We start from the raw sequence: 22,083 nt of genomic DNA, 5'->3' as shown, positions 1-22,083 counted from the left end.
GGAGGGCCCCTCAACTCCTGCAGCAGACTTTGAGAGTGCATGGGGAGGAATGTTCTGTTGTGAAAAAGAAAACCTGTAGTGTGAGCAGAACAGACACGCTGGATTCAACCCTGTGCTGTTTTTGAACATAGGGGCTTAATCTGACTAGAGAACTCTTCTGCAAAACCCCAGTTGCAAACATGCTAAATGTTAGATTTCCCAAAAATACGAAGCATGGCTTGTGGTTGTCTGTATTAAGTAAAGAACATCAACTCCTAGAGCTCAACATGATCCCCAAGCATGATTTTTCTGTCTCATTCTTTTCAGCTACAATACACAGCTGAGCCTGCTTATTCACATAGAGCCAATCTGACTGCTGTTGAGTAAGTGGGTTGTAGACTATGGACTTAATGAATAACTGCAGCAAAGGAAAATGAAAGGGGAGAAATTTTCACCTTGAGTCTGCATCAATATTTTCCCATTTAATCTGCATAGCCTGCTATTTTCAATTTAGCCTCCCCCCATTCCAATCATAGCCTGACTGTTTATCTACTTCCCATTAATGAATTATAAATAAACTTGATAATTAAAAGCTGGTATTTACAATCCTTGCTACGCAGCCCTTGTGCAATAAATGGGTGATGTGAGAGAGGCTGTCGTTCTGCATTACATGCCCCTGTTTAAAACTCAGTGGGGTTTTTTTGACAGCATTACCAAGGTTTTTCAGTAGCAATGGAAATGAAGGAATGGCAACATCTTATTAATACTTATAAATGACTTGCCCTCATCTGGTTACTCATGATTTTAAGTCCCTGTAATAAAACAGTAGATTACCAAGCACCATACACTGAAGTAGCTTCCACTGTTGTGCAACACACACACACACACACACATCTCTCATATATATATATATATATATGTACCTCAGGTTACATACGCTTCAGGTTACATACGCTTCAAGTTACAGACTCCGCTAACCCAGAAATAGTGCTTCAGGTTAAGAACTTTGCTTCAGGATGAGAACAGAAATTGTGATCTGGCGGTGCAGCAGCAGCAGGAAGCCCCATTAGCTAAAGTGGTGCTTCAGGTTAAGTACAGACCTCTGGAACGAATTAAGTACTTAACCCGAGGTACCACTGTATATGATTGTATGTGTCTGTATATGTATTTGTGTGTGTGTGTGTGTGTGTGTGTGTGTATTTCTTTCTTTCTTTCTTTCTTTCTTTCTTTCTTTCTTTCTTTCTCAATCAGTTAAATCCTGCTTTCTCCAAGGAACCCTGAGCAAGGTATAAAGTGCACTCCCATTTTATTCACACAACAATGTTGGGTGATAGTTTATGTTCAAGGATAATGATTAGCTCAAAGTTCTACCCCTGGCCCCATACTCAAGGCAGGCTCATGGCCGATGAACCTGGGCCTCCATAGCATGGCTGCATTCATATATAATTTTAAGCCAAAGCGGAGCTTAGCATGACTCTGCTGGCTCCCTTAGAGGCTGCAGCTGCCTTGCTACATCTGCTCTTCTAAATATCATTCCCACTGAAAGGTTGCAACAGGCTAGGTTCTCACAGAACAAATGAGGAGATCAGTGGCTACACATTTTGCCTCATTTCTAAGGTTCTACAAGGGTTACAGGCTTTCTTTCTTTCTTAACACACGGACTAGAGTCTATTTGTTGCTTATGAAACTCTGTATACCTCCATGTGAGATCTGTTCAACAGCAGAACCAACTGCCTCAGAAGGTGATGGACTCTCCTTCATTGGAGGTTAGATGGCCATCTGTCAGGGATTCTTTAGCTGTGGTTACTGCATTGCAGGAGTTTGGACTAGATAATCCTTGGGTTCCCTTCCAACCCTACAATTCTATGGTTCTATGTATACAGTATACTGTATACTGATGACACTTCAGAGCCACTCATGAGGTTTAGCATACTTGGTTTTTTGGTAACTTCTTCCCTGTACTTTTGGTTTGGTAGTAGAATACAAAATTAAGGAAAGCTCCTATGTAAATGTGAGCTAAGATTCCAACACCAACAGTCCTGATCACTACTAGATAAACATGTCAGTTTGTTGTTTAGGCCAATTTTTGCATAATATACTGTCAAGACATGGGTTCCATTGGAATCAGCTTTCAGAAGCAGGTATGATAAGTTCTGTGGATAGTGTTAATCTGTCAGCAACTATGAATTGATGGTGAAATTTTTGGAGACATGCCTTGCTGATTGCATGGTTGATGCCCAACTAAAAGTAGATGCAATAGGCAACTGAACATTGAAGCTTCTTTAAAAAGAAGCTTCTTTAGTTCAGTACTTTCTAGCAGTTATTTTTCAGGGTCTTAGACAGAAGCCTATCCAAGATAGCTAGATATGCCAACGGGTTGAACTTGGAACTTTCTACATGCAAAGCTTGTGGTCTGTCACTGAGTTATAGTGTTTCAAGTGTACCTGCAGAGCTCTGCTGGTGCCAATAGGCTTCATCAGACCAAAAGTGCTTAAATGGGCAAGCGCAGAACCAGACCATCTACTGTCCTAAGTGCCATCAACTTCATTTGCACAAGCACTGACTTGGCATGTATTCAAATTAAGTTTCTGTATACAGAAACTGTAGGAGGAAGCAGGCATAGCCCAGTCAAGACATAGAATAATAGAATCTCAGAACTGTAGAGTTGGAAGGGATCCTGAGAGTCATCCAGAGCAACTCCCTGCTATGCAGGAATCTCAACTAAATCATTGAATTATGTTCCTATTTGTTTCATAAAGTTTACTCACAGATAACTATGCAGGCTTATTCTGTAAAAGGCTCATATGCATGTTGAAAAAAGCTGCCATATCTCAGGTGTGTGACAGTTAATGATCCATGAAATGGCATTAATCCAGAACAAAACTCATCCTGGTGTGCTGCAGAGAAGTTAAGCTTGTCATGCTCTTCTCCTTAAGGCCTGTTGCAATTCCAATCATGCATAATGGGCCACTGGTGTATGATAACACCATTTTGTGGCTCTGGGTAAGCAGCAAAAACAAGAGGCACAAAACCTGGCTGCTTTCCTTCATATATGCCCCAGGGGTTGCTCAGCTTTCTTTGTTTGACTTTCTGCAGCGTGTTCATATTACACTTTGCAGTAGGATTTCCTCTTCACTTTCACATGGGAATGACTGGGGAGTGCATCCTCCTTGGGGCAATTATTGTAGGAGAATTCAGCATTTGAGGATTCCTGGTCTGAGGCCATGACAGTAAGCAAGAATCCATTTTCAGCAGAGATGGCTAGTTTGAGGTGGCAAGTTATGATGCAATTGGTGGGACTTGAACTGTTATGCTACAACATTTTCATATAAATTCTCAGTGGGGGTTACTTATCATTGTGTTGTTGTTTAGTCGTGTCTGACTCTTCGTGACCCCATGGACCAGAGCACGCCAGGCACTCTTGTCTTCCACTGCCTCCCGCAGTTTGGTCAAGCTCATGTTGGTAGCTTCGAGAACACTGTCCAACCATCTCATCCTCTGTCATCCCCTTCTCCTTGTGCCCTCAATCTTTCCCAACATCAGGGTCTTTTCCAGGAAGTCTTCTCTTCTCATGAGGTGGCCAAAGTATTGGAGCCTCAGCTTCAGGATCTGTCCTTTCAGTGAGCACTCAGGGCTGATTTCCTTCAGAATGGATAGGTTTGATCTTCTTGCAGTCCATGGGACTCTCAAGAGTCTCCTCCAGCACCATAATTCAAAAGCATCAATTCTTCTTCAAGCCTTCTTTATGGTACAACTGTCACTTCCATACATCACTACATCATTAGCCCCACAATTTCCAGCAAAGTATCTTCTCTCTTTTACTACTTTTGTTCCCCATAAAAACCACCCTCTTTCACTGCAGTTTGTCCTTTTTGTGTGTGCATAAGCAGATATCATTTCTAGATTTCACAATTTGGTCATGAAAAACAGTGCTTTGTACTTTTAATTAGTGTGTAGCAGCACAGATTCAACATATGCAGCTTTTCATGTTAATGAGCTAGTACAATTGGAGAAGCTGCCCCATCCATAATCTGCATGCTATTAAAAAGGGGAAGAGATATCTTTTCAGTCAAGATTTGGCAAACCTGGTCAAGATATGCATGTTGCCAACATCTTCTTGGCTGCAACTCCCCAGCCATGAATTATGCTCTGCATAACAGGAATTAGAAACTGACTGAGCCAAGTAACACAGGCAACATTTAGCATGATAAATAGGTGGACTTGGTCATCATTTAAGGATGCAGTTCCATCACAGGAAACAGCATCAGTTGGGAACTATTACAGAATAAGACGGCATCGTTATCTGTAAATGATCCCCATTAAACAAAGAGGAACATACTTCAAAGTAAACATGTACAGGATTGCAGTATAAGGCTGCAACCATACAATAGGCTCAAATTCCATTTACTTCAATCAGATCCATAAGATTGTGCACACAATGGCCACTGAAAGAAATCTATATCGTAATGTACTTGGGGATTTTTCAGTAATGGTAAAACTGCTGACAATGATCGTCTGACCTACCCTAACGTCTCAGAGGGCTGGAGCAGACAGAAGGATCTTTGGATGCCAGTAGCAAAGCTAATCAGAGGTAGAGGATAGGACGGAAACGCCTTGAGAAAATGCAGCCAGCGATCTAAAATGGAGACAAGCCCAAGGAAGCAGAAGGGCTAAAATGTGGTATGATTCAGAGGAATGAAAGTGACATAAAAACACCAGAGACAGGATTCAGAGATGAAGACAAGCTGGGAAGAGAATGGGCAAAGGGAAGGGGAACATGTGATCAGGAACTCCAAAGAAAAAGTAGGCTAAATGTTCACATGTGGATTTAAAACAATGACCTAAAAATCTTCAAAAGCAGGCTTAACAGATCCTACCCTCCACCTGGACTATCTGACTACGCTAATTTCCACTACTGAAGCATTTTAGATAACTGTTAAGAAAGGAAAGCTGTCCTTATCTTTGTGGAATGCTGAGCAATGCTGAGAGTGACAGTAAAATTTCAGAACTGGAAAAAAGCATCAATTTGCTGACACGTGGGCTGAGTTCAGATGTTGCAGAGACAAACCATCTGACGGTAGTCAAAACCATGGTTTCCAATCCTGGAGCAGAGACAAACTATGAGGTACAGTATGATGTAAGGGGAATCAGGGCGTGTAAGAACAGAAGAAAAGGGGAAGAGGGAGCCCATTATCTCATTGCAGTAAAATGTTGCCCACTCACAATGCCCAATCCATGCTTTGGCCACAATAAGTGAATCAAAGCACTTGATTGAAACATGCCAAAATGAATTTATTTTAGCAATCTATTCCAATGCTAAGATGCTTTTTCCTCTCCCTCAGACATAAATCTGTATGTAGAAAGCGGTGAAAGCAAGCAACAAGCTCTAACCTATATTTTGTGTAATATATAATTTTCCCCCCTATCACATATTGTGTTGCCAGGAAAAAGTAAACAAGTAAATAAAGAAAGTTATTACAGAGTTATTCCTGAAGCCATTTTTTTTTAAAAAAAACTACCTTTATGAGTAAATGAAACTTACAGTCCTTTAGGGATTATCATAAATCCACATACTGTCCCCAAGTGCTAGATTTAGTGTTTGGGCCTTTGAATTAGCTGTGGGGAGGGAGTGTAAAAAGCTCATGCAGAGACACAGCTGCCTTTTGGCTATGCATCCAGACAGGCTTGTTGGCAACAGAGTTTCCCCCTAAAAGGTGACAATTGACTTTCAAATGATAATCCACTGCCAATTCAACTATTTTCTTCTCCAGAAATCAAAAGAATTTCTATCCAATGCACCTGCAGGAAGAAGGTCAGCCATGCTTTTAATCTCTTCTTTTAAGGCACTTTTCCCCCAAACCGGTGGATTTACTTAAGCAAAATATGTATATAGGCTGTTCTCAATAATAATAAAATAAAACAGAAAAACTCATCAAGGTACACCACTTACCCAATATTTGACAACAAATATTCATTGTTTAGCTATTAATCCTTTACAAAGGCATTTCATTTCACAGAATCGTAGAGTTGTAGAGTTTGAAGGGACCCTGAGGGTCATCTAGTCCCACCCCCTGCAATGTAGAAATCTTCTATGGCTTCCTTCTGCATGAATTTACACAGAAAATCCCTTTACAGAGATTCCACAAAATATGCATTTTAATGGCAGGTAATTCTTAATACTATCTCCTTATGAATAGTATCACTCAAAATATAGTTTGTTTCTCCACTAAATTGCTTTTTGTGGATGCTTAGGTAAAGGGACCCCTGACCACTAGGTCCAGTCGTGGCCGACTCTGGGGTTGCAGCGCTCATCTTGTTTTATTGGCCGAGGGAGCCGGCGTACAGCTTCCGGGTCATGTGGCCAGCATGACTAAGCCACTTCTGGCGAACCAGAGCAGCGCACGGAAACGCCTTTTACCTTCCGGCTGGAGCGGTACCTATTTATCTACTTGCACTTTGACATCTTTTCGAACTGCTAGGTTGGCAGGAGCAGGGACCAAGCAACGGGAGCTCACCCCGTTGCGGGGATTCGAACTGCCGACCTTCTGATAGGCAAGTCCTAGGCTCTGTGGTTTAACCCACAGCGTCACCCGCGTCCCTGTGAATGCTTATTCTAATATAAAAACAGTGAATAGGGCTGAACAGGCAGAAGCCACAGTCATCTGCTTGGCAGAGATCTCTTTATGTTTCCACCACACAATAAAAGCGAGCCATAGCAAAGAATGCAGCCCGATACACTCTGCCATTGATGCCGCACTTGTTCACAATGAGTTTGGCACTTCCTTTCCAAACATGCATTACTGTTTACCCAGACTCTAGCACAATGGTGCTCAGTGGTAGTATTTATGCTTTGCACAGATGGCCCAGTATTTCAAACTGTGAGGCAGGACCCTCCTGTGTGCAAGATGTTTACAAGAAGGATCCAAGTGTATGGAATTCCCTCCCTGGTACAGTCATGTGATGGACTGGTGTCTTCGTTCTCACTGTTTTGGACCACTAATATGCATTAAACAGAAAGACAGGAGCAACAATGTGCAAATCCTCCACTGTGTTGTTGGAACACAGCCATCAGGACAGCTCCAGTTCCAGTGGTTGTGTGGTGGTGTTGCTGCTGACACCACCACCTTATAAAGAGCAGCAATGGACCAATTCCAAAATATGTGCTTCACTGAACTTCACCTACATTGCCAGCAAATGGTCACTAAATGTTCTAGTGGCATAAGAGCATTCCTCTGACTGGCTGATTAAATATCAAAACTTGGCCATCTTCAGATGAAGCCAGGTTGCTCCAGATGGCAATCTGTGTGCTAGAGGGCTACATACCATTTGAGACTTATTGTGAATAAGCCCAATGTCCCAGCACAGCAACTCGCTCATGAATAAACACACATGACTTGAAATACCTTTACAAAGTTATCTCAAAGGAAACTATCGAATCAGTTAATTATGGGATTTGTTTGTTTGTTCTACTGTAGATTTTAAAGGTAGTTAATTGGTGGTACATTTGCAATTAACAGAGACAATCTTCTGAGAAAGCATTTGTTCTGTAATCAAAGGTAGATGCAAGTTTAACTTTCTTAATTTTAATTAATTGTACAAAACATTTTTTTTGGCAGGAAAAGGGTCCCGGTGGAGAATATTGAACTAGATACAAACCACTTGCTTACCACATCAATAAATCCTAACAGTCCTCCGACAATACTTTCTTAGCAAAAGACTCAGAGGGAAAGCAGTGCAACCTCTTTACTGCACTGCCTAATAAACCAACATTTTAATAGCTAATCCTTTGGGCTATAACTCATGGTGCAAACACTTAACTTGCATTAGAGCTAATGGGAACTATATGTGCCATCGAGAGAAGAATGCACTGCTGTAACAGAGATTTCCCTTGTAAGGAAACATACCATATATATATATATATAGTGAGAATATCTCCCATGCTAATGGCCTCCCATATTTAAAAATCAAATAAAATGTTTTTTTTTTTAAATAAAAATGGGGGACAGTCACCTTTAATCACTAGACATCCACAGTAGCAGGCTGTGGCTCAATTTTATTGTTCCATTTAGGGTTTTTTTCCTCTAGGAGTCAGGAAATGCTTTGAATTGAACAATGTCAGTACTAAACACAAATTTACAAATAGAGAATCACCATATTTTTGCTAACTTTGTGTGTTTGCGGGGGGAGAGAATGTATTTCCCCAAGCTTTGAAGAGTAACATAGGAGAGAGGCTTCACAAGTAAATTGCCATTGACGATACAGTTGTACCTTGGATCTCGAACGCCTTGGCTCCCAAACAAATTGGCTCCCTAACGATTGAAACCCGGAAGTGAGTGTTCCAGTTTTTGAATGGTTTTTGGAAGTCAAATGTCCAGCGGGGCTTCCTGCATGCAATCAGAAGCCACACTTTGATTTTCAAACATTTTGGAAATCGAATGGACTTCCGGAACTGATTCCATTCGACTTCCAAGGTATGACTGTATTCCTGTTCTCCCTGACTGCTGCTCTAGCCACTGTTCATGTGCACAAACAAGAGTAACATCCAGTAGCATCAGAATTCATTCATTCTTCTCCGCCTCAACACCACGACGAACAAATGTATGACCCAAGGTGATTTTTCCATTCCCATTTCAGAGCATATCGGAAACAAAATTATGGCCTACTGTCACCTACAGCAAATGAGGCAGACCAGCCTATTGAGGAGGATAGTGGTAGCATTCAAAAATTAATTTCTTTCATTCATCCATTCATTAACTTTCTATATCACCCTACAGAAGAAGAAGAAGAAGAAGAAGAAGAAGAAGAAGAAGAAGAAGAAGAGGGGGGAGGAGGAGGAGGAGTTTGGATTTGATATCCTGCTTTATCACTACCCTAAGGAGTCTCAAAGCGGCTAACAACCTCCTTTCCCTTCCTCCCCCACAACAAACTCACCTGTGAGGTGAGTGAGGCTGAGAGACTTCAGAGAAGTGTGACTGGCCCAAGGTCACCCAGCAGCTGCATGTGGAGGAGTGGGGAAGCGAACCCAGTTCACCAGATTATGAGTCCACCGCTCTTAACCACTACACCACACTGCATCACAAGGCAGTTCACAACATAAAAAAACAAAACAAGGGCATAAAATGCATAACAAAACAAGAAACAAGTCAATAGCCCACCCCACTCTGCTGACACACATACATTTAAAAAGCCGTAGATTGTTTGATCAGCCAAAGGCCTGGTTTATAGAGGCTCCCTGAGGAGAGCATTCCACAAATGGGGAGCCGCAGCAGAAAAGTCTTGTTCTTGTGTTGCCGCCCTCCAGACCTCTCATGGAGGAGGCACACAAAGAAGGGCCTCAGAGGGTGATCTCAGGTCCATTCAAGAGGGAAGAAGCACTCCTTGAGGTATTGTGGTTCTGAACCATTTAAATGTTTTATAGGACAAAATCAGCACTTTAAATTGGACAGCCAGTGCAGTTGGGCCAGGATTGGTGTTATATGCTCAAACATCTTGACCCAGTGAGCACCCTCACCACCCAATTCTGCACCAGCTGAAGTTTCTGAACCATCTTCAGAGGCAGCCCCATGTATATTGCAGCAATTAACCTAGAGGTTACCTGAACAAAGACAACAGAAGTTAGGCTATCCCTGTCCAGATAGGGTGTAGCTGGACCAACAGCTGAAGCTGATGGAATGCACTCTGTGTCACCGAAGCCACTAGAGCCTCAAGTGACCACAGTGGATCCAGGAGTACCCCCCAAACTACCTATCCACTCCTACACGGGAGTGTAACCCCATCAAGCTTCAGCTTGCAACAAGTGAGTGATTCGTTTGCCATGAGCAGGCAATGCCACCAGCACAGAAAAAGAAGGTGTATATAACAGGCCATAGATAACTCTACATTCTGATGATATTCTATGTTTATCTTGCAAGTTAAATAGGTGAAAATATCATATTTAAGATACATAGAATCCATGATACGTAATGCTCTTCTTTTGCAGATATTACATACATTTGCATACATGTATGCATTATTTTTTTTCTGCGTGGCAGAAATTTGTCTTCGGCTCTCATATGCTTCTATAATTTATTCTATTCCTTCTTTCACGTAGCTATTTTGTTGTGCGGTTTTTCTGGATTGTAGTTTGCAAAGTAGCTTGTTTCCTCATTCCCAGTGGAGTTTTGCAATTGTGTTGCTTGAAAAGCTGTCATCCACTTTGCACAGCAAACTGCTTTTGAACTTTATGATAATTTCCAATAATAGTTTGTGATATGGCATGCAGTGGTTTCTTGTCTTAAGAAACAAATCAAAACACCCATGGATTTATGCAAACTCCTAAGTGTGCTTAAAGTAACTCTCAAGTTAGGGGTGCAAAAATATTTGCAATTTTCATGGAGCCAAACTAAAATTGCCTATTCACTGGTGCATATGAGTATTCCAAACAAGCAACAAGATTCAAGACATATTGTTCAGTACACACACACACACACAACCTGATCAGCAACGAAAAGCCCAGCATGATGTGGACCCCGGCACTGAAGGGGGTCCAATGATCAATACCCCAACACAAATGGTTTTTAAAAGCTGGTTGGTGCTCTGAATAGAGCAATTGCAAAAAAAATTATATCTGTGAAAATTGTTCTGAACAAATCATTCCAATCCAGGAATAATTTGAATGGGTTTGCATATGCTTGTGCTATATGATGACATTTATGTTTATGTATACAGCACTATTCCTAGCTTGCTACTGAGGTGTTCCATAGCTTAGTGATAGAGCAAATGTTTTGCATACATAACACTCCTGGCTAATTTCCAGGTAAATCCAGTCAAACTGATTTCAGGCAGCAAGAACTGGAAAACAAGAACTCTGGCTAAAACCTGGAAGGGTTGATGCTTGTCAGAGCACACTGCAGTAGTCTAGATGGTCTGATTCAGTATAAGGCAGCTTTGAATACACTGTGATTATTTTCACCACTTTGGTCTTACTTTTTTCTTTATCCTAGCAAGCAGAAGGCCTGCAAAGCAAATAGATGGAGAGGCCTTAGTGGCTGTCAGTAGAAAGATCCTTTCTAGACAGCAACTGATCAGCATTCAGGTGTTTCAGCAGAAAATAGAAGTGCACAATTTCCCTCCATCTGTCAGACGTCAGAAGAGGAACACAGAATCTTATGGATACTACCAACTCTCTTTTACACTTTAGAGGTCAAAGAGTACAGTGCCCAGTATATAGGAATGTAAATGAACTGAGGAGGGATGTAGAAGCAAGTGGCCAACACTATTAATCTCAATCTGAGATGTTAAGTGAAAGGAAACAAACAGTAATTTCTTAATATCTTTCTTCAGTGCTCTGAAAACTGAATGGAAGCTTTCTGCATGGTATAGCAAAATAAGCTTTCTGCATGGTATAGCTAGACTGGTGACTGGGAGTGGCCGCCGGGACCACATAACACCGGTCCTGAGAGATCTGCATTGGCTCCTAGTACGTTTCTGAGCACAATTCAAAGTGTTGGTGCTGACCTTTAAAGCCCTAAACGGCCTTGGTCCTGTATACCTGAAGGAGCGTCTCCACCCCCATCATTCAGCCCAGACACTGAGATCCAGCACCGAGGGCCTTCTGGCGGTTCCCTCATTGCGAGAAGTGAGGTTACAGGGAACCAGGCAGAGGGCCTTCTTGGTAGTGGCGCCTGCCCTGTGGAATGCCCTCCTTTCAGATGTGAAGGAAATAAGCAGCTATCTTCTTTTTAAAAGACATCTGAAGCCCTGTTTAGGGAAGTTTTTAATATTTAATGCTGTATTGTTTTTAACACTTGATTGGAAGCCGCCCAGAGTGGCTGGGGAAACTCAGCCAGATGGGCGGGGTATAAATAATAAATTATTATTATTATTATTATTATTATTATTATTATTATTATTGACAGTGGGCACTGACAGATTCTGCTACTGTTGTGGCTAAAGCTTCACTTTCTACCACATCAATAATCCCCAGCCATGTTTCTAGCATATTAATAACCCTGCAGTGATTACTTTTAGAAAAATAGAAACAGAGGTCCGAAAAGTTTTCATCAAAATTATTTGGGGCACCAGAGCCAGTTTTGTAATTCTTAACTCAGAGGGAGGCATCACCCTGAGAAAGAAGACTCAGCATCCACCTCTATTTTGGAACCCAGCAAGTCAGATCTCTCCAACACAGCAGAGTACACCAGCAATCCATAGCACCTGATTCTCTCCATCAGTGGAAGGTTTAAAGCAGCTACTGGGAGGCATCATGGTGCAACAATTTAAGGTGAAGCCCTGTACCTTTAAGAAACTTCCAGCTCGCAGTTGAGAGGTAGGACTTGGAGAATAAATCAGTTGTCTTCTGGTACTTTAAGGGCTCAGTTTAGCTCAGGCTTCTTTCAGAATGTCTCTGCTCCCTGAGATCTATTAAGCACTGCAGACCTTTTCTCTAACTCTCTGGTACCTCTCCTGACACCTGCTGCTTCCAAATCATCATCCAAACCCTTGGCAAACATCTCCACAGTCTGCAGGAGACTAGTACAGGAAAGGGGAGTCTTTGGCACTTGGATTCACAATGCAGTTACACTGAGATTGCTTCATGGCAATATTGTGCATGAAGGGAATCACACAGAGACGATAAAGGGGCTGGTTCACAAATAGGATTCATACAGTAAAACACTGGCTTGCCTTTATCAAATATCAAAGTATTTCACTTTGGCCCAGTTTAGCCATTACTCTAAACCATGGTCTTGTGTTACTGAAATAAGCATGCATTAGCCTTGGGCTCAACATTCCACTCCTGCTCCAATTCAAAGAGATTGAAGTATTTTCCCCTTGTGATATATGAATGGGGTTTATTCAAACTACTGTTAGCTAACCAGAATCAAACCTTCCCAGCACTGAAACAGAATTTAGCTTACATCAAACTAGGAATGTAGCATAACACACTCCTTTGGCTGGGTGATGTGTGCCAAAACTTGAAGTCTGCTGTCACTCCCCCTATGCCATAAACCACTGCAAATCCTGACTCCTTAGTGAGTTGGGGGAACCTAAGAATTTTTAGAAAAACAGCATATTTCAAACTCTCTACTTCCATAACTGATTGCTTCAAAAGCATCTCTTTTTTGTGACCAACACCCAGCAGTTGGCAACCCTGCCAACTATTAAAAGGGAAATGTTGCAATCCATAGCTTATTGACCCAGATCTAGCCATATTAAAATAAATGAAACTATTCCAGTGTCAGTAGGTTGTTTAATTCATCCAAAGTTTCCACTTAAATAGCCGTTGCTAGTGCTATTTATATTTATATTTATTTATATTTATATAGATTGTTATTTTTGGTGGTGGTGGCTGTTATTATTTAGCTTTCCATTGTACTTAATCTTTGTAGGCAAAAATATGCCACAGGAGACTAACGTTCCTGAGATGGCACAAATTAGCCAAAAGAACTCTAAGCACGATGCGCCCAGGGTGAAAATATTATTGTAGAGCCCCCATGAACACTTCTCTCAGTGAGGCAATTAGGCACAATATGCTGAGAGTTACTCTGGCACAAGGACCTCTGGAATGAAAGGGCTGTACTGAGTCAGAAGGAAAAGATGGCTGGAAACACTTTAACTGAGGCCTGTGCAGGTGTCTGGATATTTTAACTGCAAAATACTTCGTAATACTTCTTTTTCTTTTTGCAAACTTACTTTATTCATTCATTTATTTAGTTTCTACACTGCCCTTCGTTCAAGGACCACAAGGCAGTTTACAATACAAAAACACAAAAATACATAACATAGTAATCAACAAAAACAATACCACACACCGAGTTGAAAAGGCCATATAGATTGTTTAATTTGCTAAAGGCCTGGAAGAAGAGGAATGTTTTTGTCTGGTGGCTAAAGATACACAACAAAGGCACCAGGTAAGCCTCCCTGAGGAGAGCGTTTCACACATGGGGAACCACCACGGAAAAGACTCATTCTCATGTCGCCACACTCCAAGCCTCTAGTGGAGGAGGCACACAAAGAAGGTCCTCAGATGGTGATTTCAGGGTCTGGGTTGGTTCATCTGAGGAGAGGCACTCCTGAAGGTATTGCAGTCATGAGTCATTTAAGGCTTTATAGTTCAAAATCAGCACTTTGAATTGGGCCCAGAAAACTAATCGGCAGCCAGTGCCAGGCAGTCCAGGATTATATTGGCATTATATTGTAAGCCAGCTTCAACCACAGAATAAGCATGGACAAGTCAGAAGCTCTCCCAACAGGGTTGCTTTACTTTTGACATGCCTTACATACCAGAGAGTAAGAAATGAACAGCTCCATCTGCTGATGGCAAAGCAATTGTCACATAGTGGTTATCTCTGCACTTCAGCAGCTGTTCAGTAAACTCCAGTGCACTATGAATGTACCTATGATATTTACACTACGCTATTTTATTTTTATACCAGTCTAAATGTGAGAATTTCCCCCTGTTAAAGTCCTGTGAAGTATAATTTGATGGAGGAGCTAGGAAATCCACGCCACAGATCACTAACTGCCCATCACAGAATTATTGTCCCCAGGATTTATTTAGAAGGAGGAATACCTGTTGAGCCATTTTAAGTCTGCAGTATAGATATGCCCACAGAGGCTGTAAAATGATGGCAACAGACAAGATTTAACTGGTGTAGTACATAAAGTCAATATAATGTCCTTTCACACAAATACTAGAAGTCTCACCCAGAGAATGTTGTAGGCATGTTAAAATCTGACTACATATACTTTAATCCAAAATCCAGTTACTACTTTCCTTCCCTAAACCAAAACAGAATTAGTTTACATCAAACCAGGGATGTAGCATAACACACTCCATTAATTTGGCTATCTCCTCTAATCAGCAGGGTGCAAGCAAAACATTATCTTACCAATGACTAGGCAGTGCAACACAAGTGGGAAGCAATCAAGGAAACAAACAAGTTTGAATAAAGAAAGAAGCATTAAATATATATATTAATCTCTGATGATCTGATCACCCATTTCCCTACATTTGCTACTGCTCCTTTATTTGGCTTTAGAAAGAGTATGTGGTGTTTTTTTAAAAGGTTATTTACACCCAGGAGGATGTCAGCAACAATAATCTCACCTCTCTAGAGTTCAACCTCATCTTGTAATTTAACATCACAGTAATTTATTATATAGCTCCATACAAATTTGCTGCCCCAAGAAAGAACAAGAAACAGAAACTGCTAGTGGAACAATGCAAACTCAAACACTATTTGCATGCAGGTGTTGGCTATCACCCATGAAGCTAAGAACATCAAGGGAAAATGATGGGATGGAAGGAATCTTATTTAATAGTTCAGTCTCCAATAGTAAACCATTTCTGGATCCCATAGATCAGGGGTGGGGGAACCTGTCTCCCTCCAGATATTGACAGGACCTCAACTCCCATCAGCCCCACCTAGAATTGTCCAATGGTTAGGGAAGATGGAACATGTAATTCAGCAACAACTAGAAGGCTACAGATACCCCATCCCTAGCTTTAGGTGAAATCTATAGGGATGTAAGGCATAAGAAAAAATAAATTAAGGAAAATCTCCACAACAAAAGACACTGTATACTGAAAAGAGGCACCAGACGGTTTTCTGAAGACCTCTGTTGGAAGATGATGAAAAATGAGACAGCGTTACGAACAGATGAATGAATTGTAAACCTTGTCTCCATCTGTTCAAATTTGATATATTTTTCTAACCAATGCAGTTTTACTATTTGAACTACAGAGATGAAAAACACAGAAAATGATTTAAGCTTCACATGCCCCGACATACAACCTCTACAGCTATAAGTTCTGGTTTTTGAGAAGTCCTCCACACACTCATCCATTTCAATGTGCACATGCACACCAACACACACACACTACTCTATAAAAGGGGCAAATATTTCCATCACGGAAACGATGCTGAATGTTCAATAATTGGGAAGGACATAGTACCACCTGTAAGCATCTGAGGATCATATGCAGCCTCAGAATTTTCAATTATTTTAACTGTGGTAGCTCCAGAATAAGAAGACTTGAGTACTGCAAACTCCAGTACATCCAGTAGATTAATATAAATTAATCCAGTAGATTAATATAAATTAATTTTTTTTTAAAAAAGCACCTGACACAGTTTGCAAGCTTGCTTGTTCATTGCCTGTTTTAAAACAGAATAGCATCATCGAGATGAGCCATTCCTCCAGAAGATAGTTAAGCTGAAACAAATTGATAAGCGCTATGAGACCTGCAGGTATAGGGCGGTATACTACTACATAATAATAATAATAATAATAATAATAATAATAATAATAATGGTGTTGGTTCACACACTATAATGCAATGAATACACACCTCCCACACTTTGTTTAGTGTCCTTTCTTCCTGAGAAGTGTACTTCTACGTTAATGTTTCTAAAAGTTTCTTCAGTCACATTCATACATTACCTTTATCACATTCATGTTATCTCAGCCTTCTCCAGCCCTCCTAATGTTTAGGACCATCAACTCCAGCCAGCATAGCCAATGGTCAGGAATGATGGGTGAAATAGTCAAAAACATCTGGAGGGCACCAGGTTGGAAAGTCTCTTTTACCTAAACAACACTCTGGTGCACAGAGTGATCTCTAACACTTGTACCAGCATATCAGCCAACAACACCAAGAAAAGCCAAGAAACACCACACTATATGATACAATACTGAGCTGTGTCAATTTCCTACAACACATGTAATTGCTGGTGCAGCAGGTGTAGGATCAGAAATCAACAGTTCAGATGCAGTCCTACTCAGTCAGAGAATCTTGATTTGGCTATAGAGAATGCGATTTTTTTTCAGTTTTGGAGATTACCATGGTTAATATTACATTTTCACCAACACTTGCACTAGTGATAGCACGAAAACAAAGTTTGAAACTATGGCCAGAAGCAGTTTTGCAAACTGTGGACGGGTGCTATCACTGGTGATAACTTTAGTGCAGATTAAATGCCAGTCACAATTATCTCCCAAACTGAAAAGGGAGGGATGCCCAAGCAAGAGGAGTAGGGTGATCTCTTACACCTAATCCAAAAAGCGGAAACACATCACCAAAAAAGAAGACATAGATCTGCATCAAATTTGTATTTGTTGATTTATATGTATGAATGGAATATTATAAATAATTACTATAATATAAATAAAAATGCAATGCACTTAACTATAGTGAAGAGAACTATGGTCAGGTGATCTGCACGCATCCACATTCTGCTGCCCAGGTGCTAACTAATGATGGATAGCTGTTGATCCTCTCAATGTTTTTAGGGCTAAGTGTACTCAAAGTAGATCCATTTAAATCAATTGACCTAAGTAAGTCATTCCCATTGTTTTCAAGTGAGACACCAGGCTGCACTAGAGAAGAGGTGTGAGAAGGGAAGTCTCCAGCATGTTCTTGATCATCAAATCATGGTTTGGTGATCGCCAACATTACATCTGAATGGGGCAACAGCAATAAACTGGTTCCATCTGGTTTGGTTCAACTGGGTTATGCACTGGGTGACAAACTATTTATTTGTTCTGGGACAATGAAGCCGGAAATTTAACTCATTGATTATGAAGGACAGCGACTGATTTCACAAACAATCAACATCTGCCTAATTCATGTACATGGACCAATATGAACCAGGGAAGGACTAGGACTGTCAGGCTGCAAGGAAAGTATTTTAAGGAGAAAAAATGTTGACAGCACAATTCTAGATTTATCCTTTCTAATTTTGCATTGTCCTCTGCGGGGGAACTGCAGGATTGCTTCTCACCAGCAGTTTTGTAACAGAATATCTGGGACTGTTGCAAAAGAAATGGTTACATCTGGAGGTCAACATGCTTTTTTGTCACACTTGTCCACATTAATTAATTTTCTAGAATAGGAAGTCTTCAGATGATTACTTATAAAAAATATGTATGTAGAAGTCTGTTGATGCATTGTAAAGTTCATTACATTTTTAAAATAAAAAAACTATTTCCAACATGAAGTGGAACAAATATTCTCCTATACAGGCCATTAAAAACCAAATGTCATTTGGAGCTTAAAAAGTGCAGTTGCAAATATATATTTCTGCATATATTATGCCAATCACTATGGAACCCTGCTCTAATGATACGGATTTAAGTTTTATAACACTGTAGCAATTAAAGTTATGCACAATCCATATTTAGCAATAAACTGTAGCCCAATTTCATTTAACACACTTTTCTCTCACCTGCAAGAAAATATGCACTACGAAAGCAATATATGGGGGGGGGGGGGAGGCTCAGCACATAAACAGGAGGAAATGAGAACTAAACTAACATAAATCATGTCAGTTTTATTGAACCACAACAGAATCTATATGCTAAAATAACCTGTGTTTCTTAAGGTTTGGGGCCTGTACAAAGCCAGAACAAATAGGACATATCTTCGGCTTTGTACAAAGCAAAACGTAAGAGAATAGATTTAAGTCTGTAAGTGTTTGTATTCAAATATCAAGGTGCCAGAAAAGCAGCCAGCTCATCATGGCAGTCTACCAAAGAGAGAGAGAGAGAAAATCCAGTTGATTCCACATGCATCTACTGTATCATTCCTGATTATGCTAGTTCATCTTTAAGACACAGCTCCTTCAGGCTCCTTGTTCGTTGTCCCTAACCCACAAAATGGTCCAGGCACTGCAGCTTCAAAAAGTAACCTCTGCAGTGAAATGAAAAACGGGGGAAAAGCAAACTGATCACGTCTTAGATCTTTATGCTTGACCTCACATGAATATTCATTTCTGTCCAGTAGCTGAGAGGCATTTGTACCGTATCATTTTGGGATACACACACACACACTTGTGTTCTAAACTGAATTGCTCTGAATTTTGCCATCATTTCCCCCACAAAAGCCACTCCAAAATAATCAGATTGGTCAGGCTTGCCACAGTATTAGTTACTGCATTCTCCCCTCCCCATAAAGATCTTTAATTAGGTTAGAACATCTCACACATCTGTGCTTTGGAAGCTTCTGTCAACCCAGCAAATGCAATCACATGGAAACCAATGTCCTCCAGCTATCAGACAATTGATTTTTTTTTTCAGGATTCTGCTCATGTGTAGCTTAAGGGACATGTGATATGTTCATTCATTTGTCAGTCAGTTCGCCCATGTTTCATTAGCAGTTTTTCTCCAAACACTGAAATAATTCTGACTGCCCCTTTCCAAAAATACAAAACCCAACAACTTCAAGCCACACATACAAAAGAAAGAAAAGCAGCTGCCCTTAAAGGGTCCATCCAGCTAAATGAAGTTTCATCCATGTGACTGGGCAGAGTACATGCTGAAATTATCCATCAAAACAAATGAGACTCGACTCCAAGTGCACCATGCCCAGCGTGGATACAGACACAACTGGAAGTATGGCTTGAGCATTGTCTGTCAGAGTACTTTAAATTATGCACATAATTTCCCTTAAGATTCCACAGTGTGAGAGATAATTTGTCACCAATCGATTACTAAAATTGTTTAGAACTGCAACACTGTTTTAAAAGATGGCGGGGGGGGGGGGGGAGAAGAACCCAGGAGAAAAGATAGCATCACTTAAGAGCTTTGCCTGCATCACAGAAAATTAAAACTAGTTAATCGTTGAATCCAGAGAACCATAATTGCTGCTTCCAAAATCATTCTTCCATACGTGTGTGTGTGTGATTCCATATATATCAGAATTGCCCCCAAAATCTCTTGATTAGCTGTGTGCTTATGCAAAATACTTGATATCCTAAGCAAAGATGCTTGACAGTACCGTATAGCATAATCTCTAAAACAATGTCGGAGGGCAGGATGCAACCTCAGGTTCTCAAACCCTTTGAATATAAGTACCCCAAAGCTGTAAACATGCAGTGTTAACTCGAGTTGGGAAACCCATGCCCAGTGCCTGCAAAAACCTCGAGGAGACTGCAACACTTACTTTGGCAGGAATCTTTCCTCCAGTACTATCAATATATAGCATAAGAATTCCCACTTATGTAGCATAAATCATTCTGCATAAGACATCTTGGGAAGAGGAGAGCATACTATGTGGATTTTGAAGCTTTCCTTGTTAAACAAGGTGCCAAGGTCATGAAAAACTTAAAGGAATCGCTCCAATTCCACTTGACGGCTGCCCCGCAGGTTGTCTTTTGGAACAAGCTTATGAGATGTATCCTGATGTTTAGATGTAAAATATCATATTAGATATTAATGCGAAAAAGTTCAGTTGTTGTTTTTTTTGTAAGTATATACTCTAAGGGTATGCACTAAGAAAATCCTCTGCAATACATTTCTACCTCTGAAAGAAATAGTGTTTGGAACTGCTTGTTTAAGGACAAAGCAAACAAACCAACGATGCCATAAAGGGAGGGGGAGAAGGCATGTGGGAGAACTGGAAGTTGAAATGATGCACGTACATTTTTCAAGATTCATAACTGAATTTAAAAGAAAGAGGTTTTTCACTGTGACACAGATAGCTCTGATTTTGCAGAGCTACCAAATCCACTGAAGCTGAATTGATGGAAACAAGAGGCATGATTTGCGTGCCTTCCTGCTCTCAGTTTCACATATGTCCTGCTCAGTGTTTCAGCAGGCTGGGATGCTGAAAATGGGGGTCTTCAGATATATCCTTTAAAAACAACAACAACAACAATCTATCATATCTGGGGGGAAACCATCCTTTTAAAGAATATGTGGCGAATGCACTAGCGCGTATACACAGGGGCACAGTTCCAGCTGGGGTGGTGTGTGCAATCAAGTAGATCAGATACTAACTTGACTTGGCACCAATGTATGGATGCACGGAGACATATCCACAGGATGTATGCATTACGAGATGATAAGCGACATTTACAACCCAGAATATAGGAGCAGGGCAGCCTCAAGTGACATCACCAGATCAACTGCAGTGTCAAGCTACTCCAATATATTACCCTGCACACCACTGCTTTCACAGCCGCCTTTCTGCTCTAGCCATTAGAAAGCACTTGTGATCACAAATATTAGGGGTTATTTCCAAACACAGACAAGGCATGCCATATCCTGTTGGCAGAGAGGAGAGATTGTGGAGGCTGCTAAATTGATCAAGACACACACACACACACACACACACACACACACACTTACAACTACAAAATGCATCACCATAGAAACCAGAAAGCAAGAAACTACAGTAATAATGCTAAAGTAAATGCCATATCCAGTTAGTCAGTACAAGGAAGCCTAAGGGATTTCACCAAGGATAGAAACTAACTAGGGTTTCAATGCATTCAGGCAACGGGGACTTTGAAACTGAAGAGGAAAGTAATTATGCTTTCTCTTCTTAATTTCACTGTCATCTGACGGCAACTTTACATAAATGACTTTTTTTTTTACTTACAGGCATTTGTTACAGCGAAGCTGTTTGCTGTTTCAATGTTGTCTACATGAGGAACCAAATTAAAAGGTGCTTCAGATGCGTTGGGGCTGGTGTTGTGAAGAAAAATTGCTAATCGAAAAGCAGTATATTCCTGATCTGTGTTTCGGATGAAGAGGCCACCTACCAATAAATAAATGATACCAAACAATAAAAAGTGTCACAGTTAATTGTTTCTGTGTCAGGCAGCAGCTATAGTGAAAACAGCTCTACATTATTATTAAACAGCATCCTTAGGTCCTCCTTGTAAAAAATACATGTTTATGCACACGGAGATATGAGGTTTACGAGACTTTCAGGATCCCAGCTCCTGTTTTTCCAATAGTGGGGCTCCCGAGCTGCACTGGTCCTGCTTTTCCATGCCTTAAATAGCCATATCTCTTGTGATGAGAGCGACCTTTGAAACCATTTAGCATCCATCTCTGTTAACGTTGAACACATTGCTAAATTGGCCCTCCCTGGTATTCAGTGGCAGGCAGATTAAAGAGTGGATCTTCTATCGAGACATCTGTTGGGGGGTTTACGGGCACGTTCCCTTTCTATGTGCCTTTGCAGATATACATTTACCTTGGGACACCAGGGAGAATAATCTATAGGGAAGTGGAGCACCACGAACTTTGTCCCTCTGCAGCCTATGGGCCGGCAGCCTTATTAGCAACACCTTTTGGAGTGCATGAGAAATGATGCAGTGATGGAGCTGCAAC

At 40.8% G+C, this 22,083-nt stretch overlaps 1 protein-coding gene across 6 annotated transcripts in view; it reads right to left on the bottom strand.

Annotated features, from left to right (window-relative positions):
* Positions 1 to 22,083, bottom strand: part of GRIA4 (glutamate ionotropic receptor AMPA type subunit 4) — a 214,051-nt gene that overhangs the window by 190,699 nt on the left and 1,269 nt on the right. For all 6 annotated transcript variants that reach the window (XR_013985100.1, XM_081001903.1, XM_081001904.1 and 3 more), the window contains exon 2: positions 21,344 to 21,502. Coding sequence is in view for 5 of the 6 variants with exons in the window: in XM_081001903.1 (XP_080858029.1) it covers positions 21,344 to 21,502 (159 nt within the window). In the remaining variant the exon portion in view is untranslated. The remainder of the gene's footprint in view (positions 1 to 21,343; positions 21,503 to 22,083) is intronic.

The sequence above is a fragment of the Podarcis pityusensis genome, assembly GCF_964106645.2.
Source record: "Podarcis pityusensis genome assembly, chromosome: 4".
NCBI lineage: Eukaryota > Metazoa > Chordata > Lepidosauria > Squamata > Lacertidae > Podarcis > Podarcis pityusensis.
This window is presented reverse-complemented; position numbering and strand designations above follow the sequence as displayed.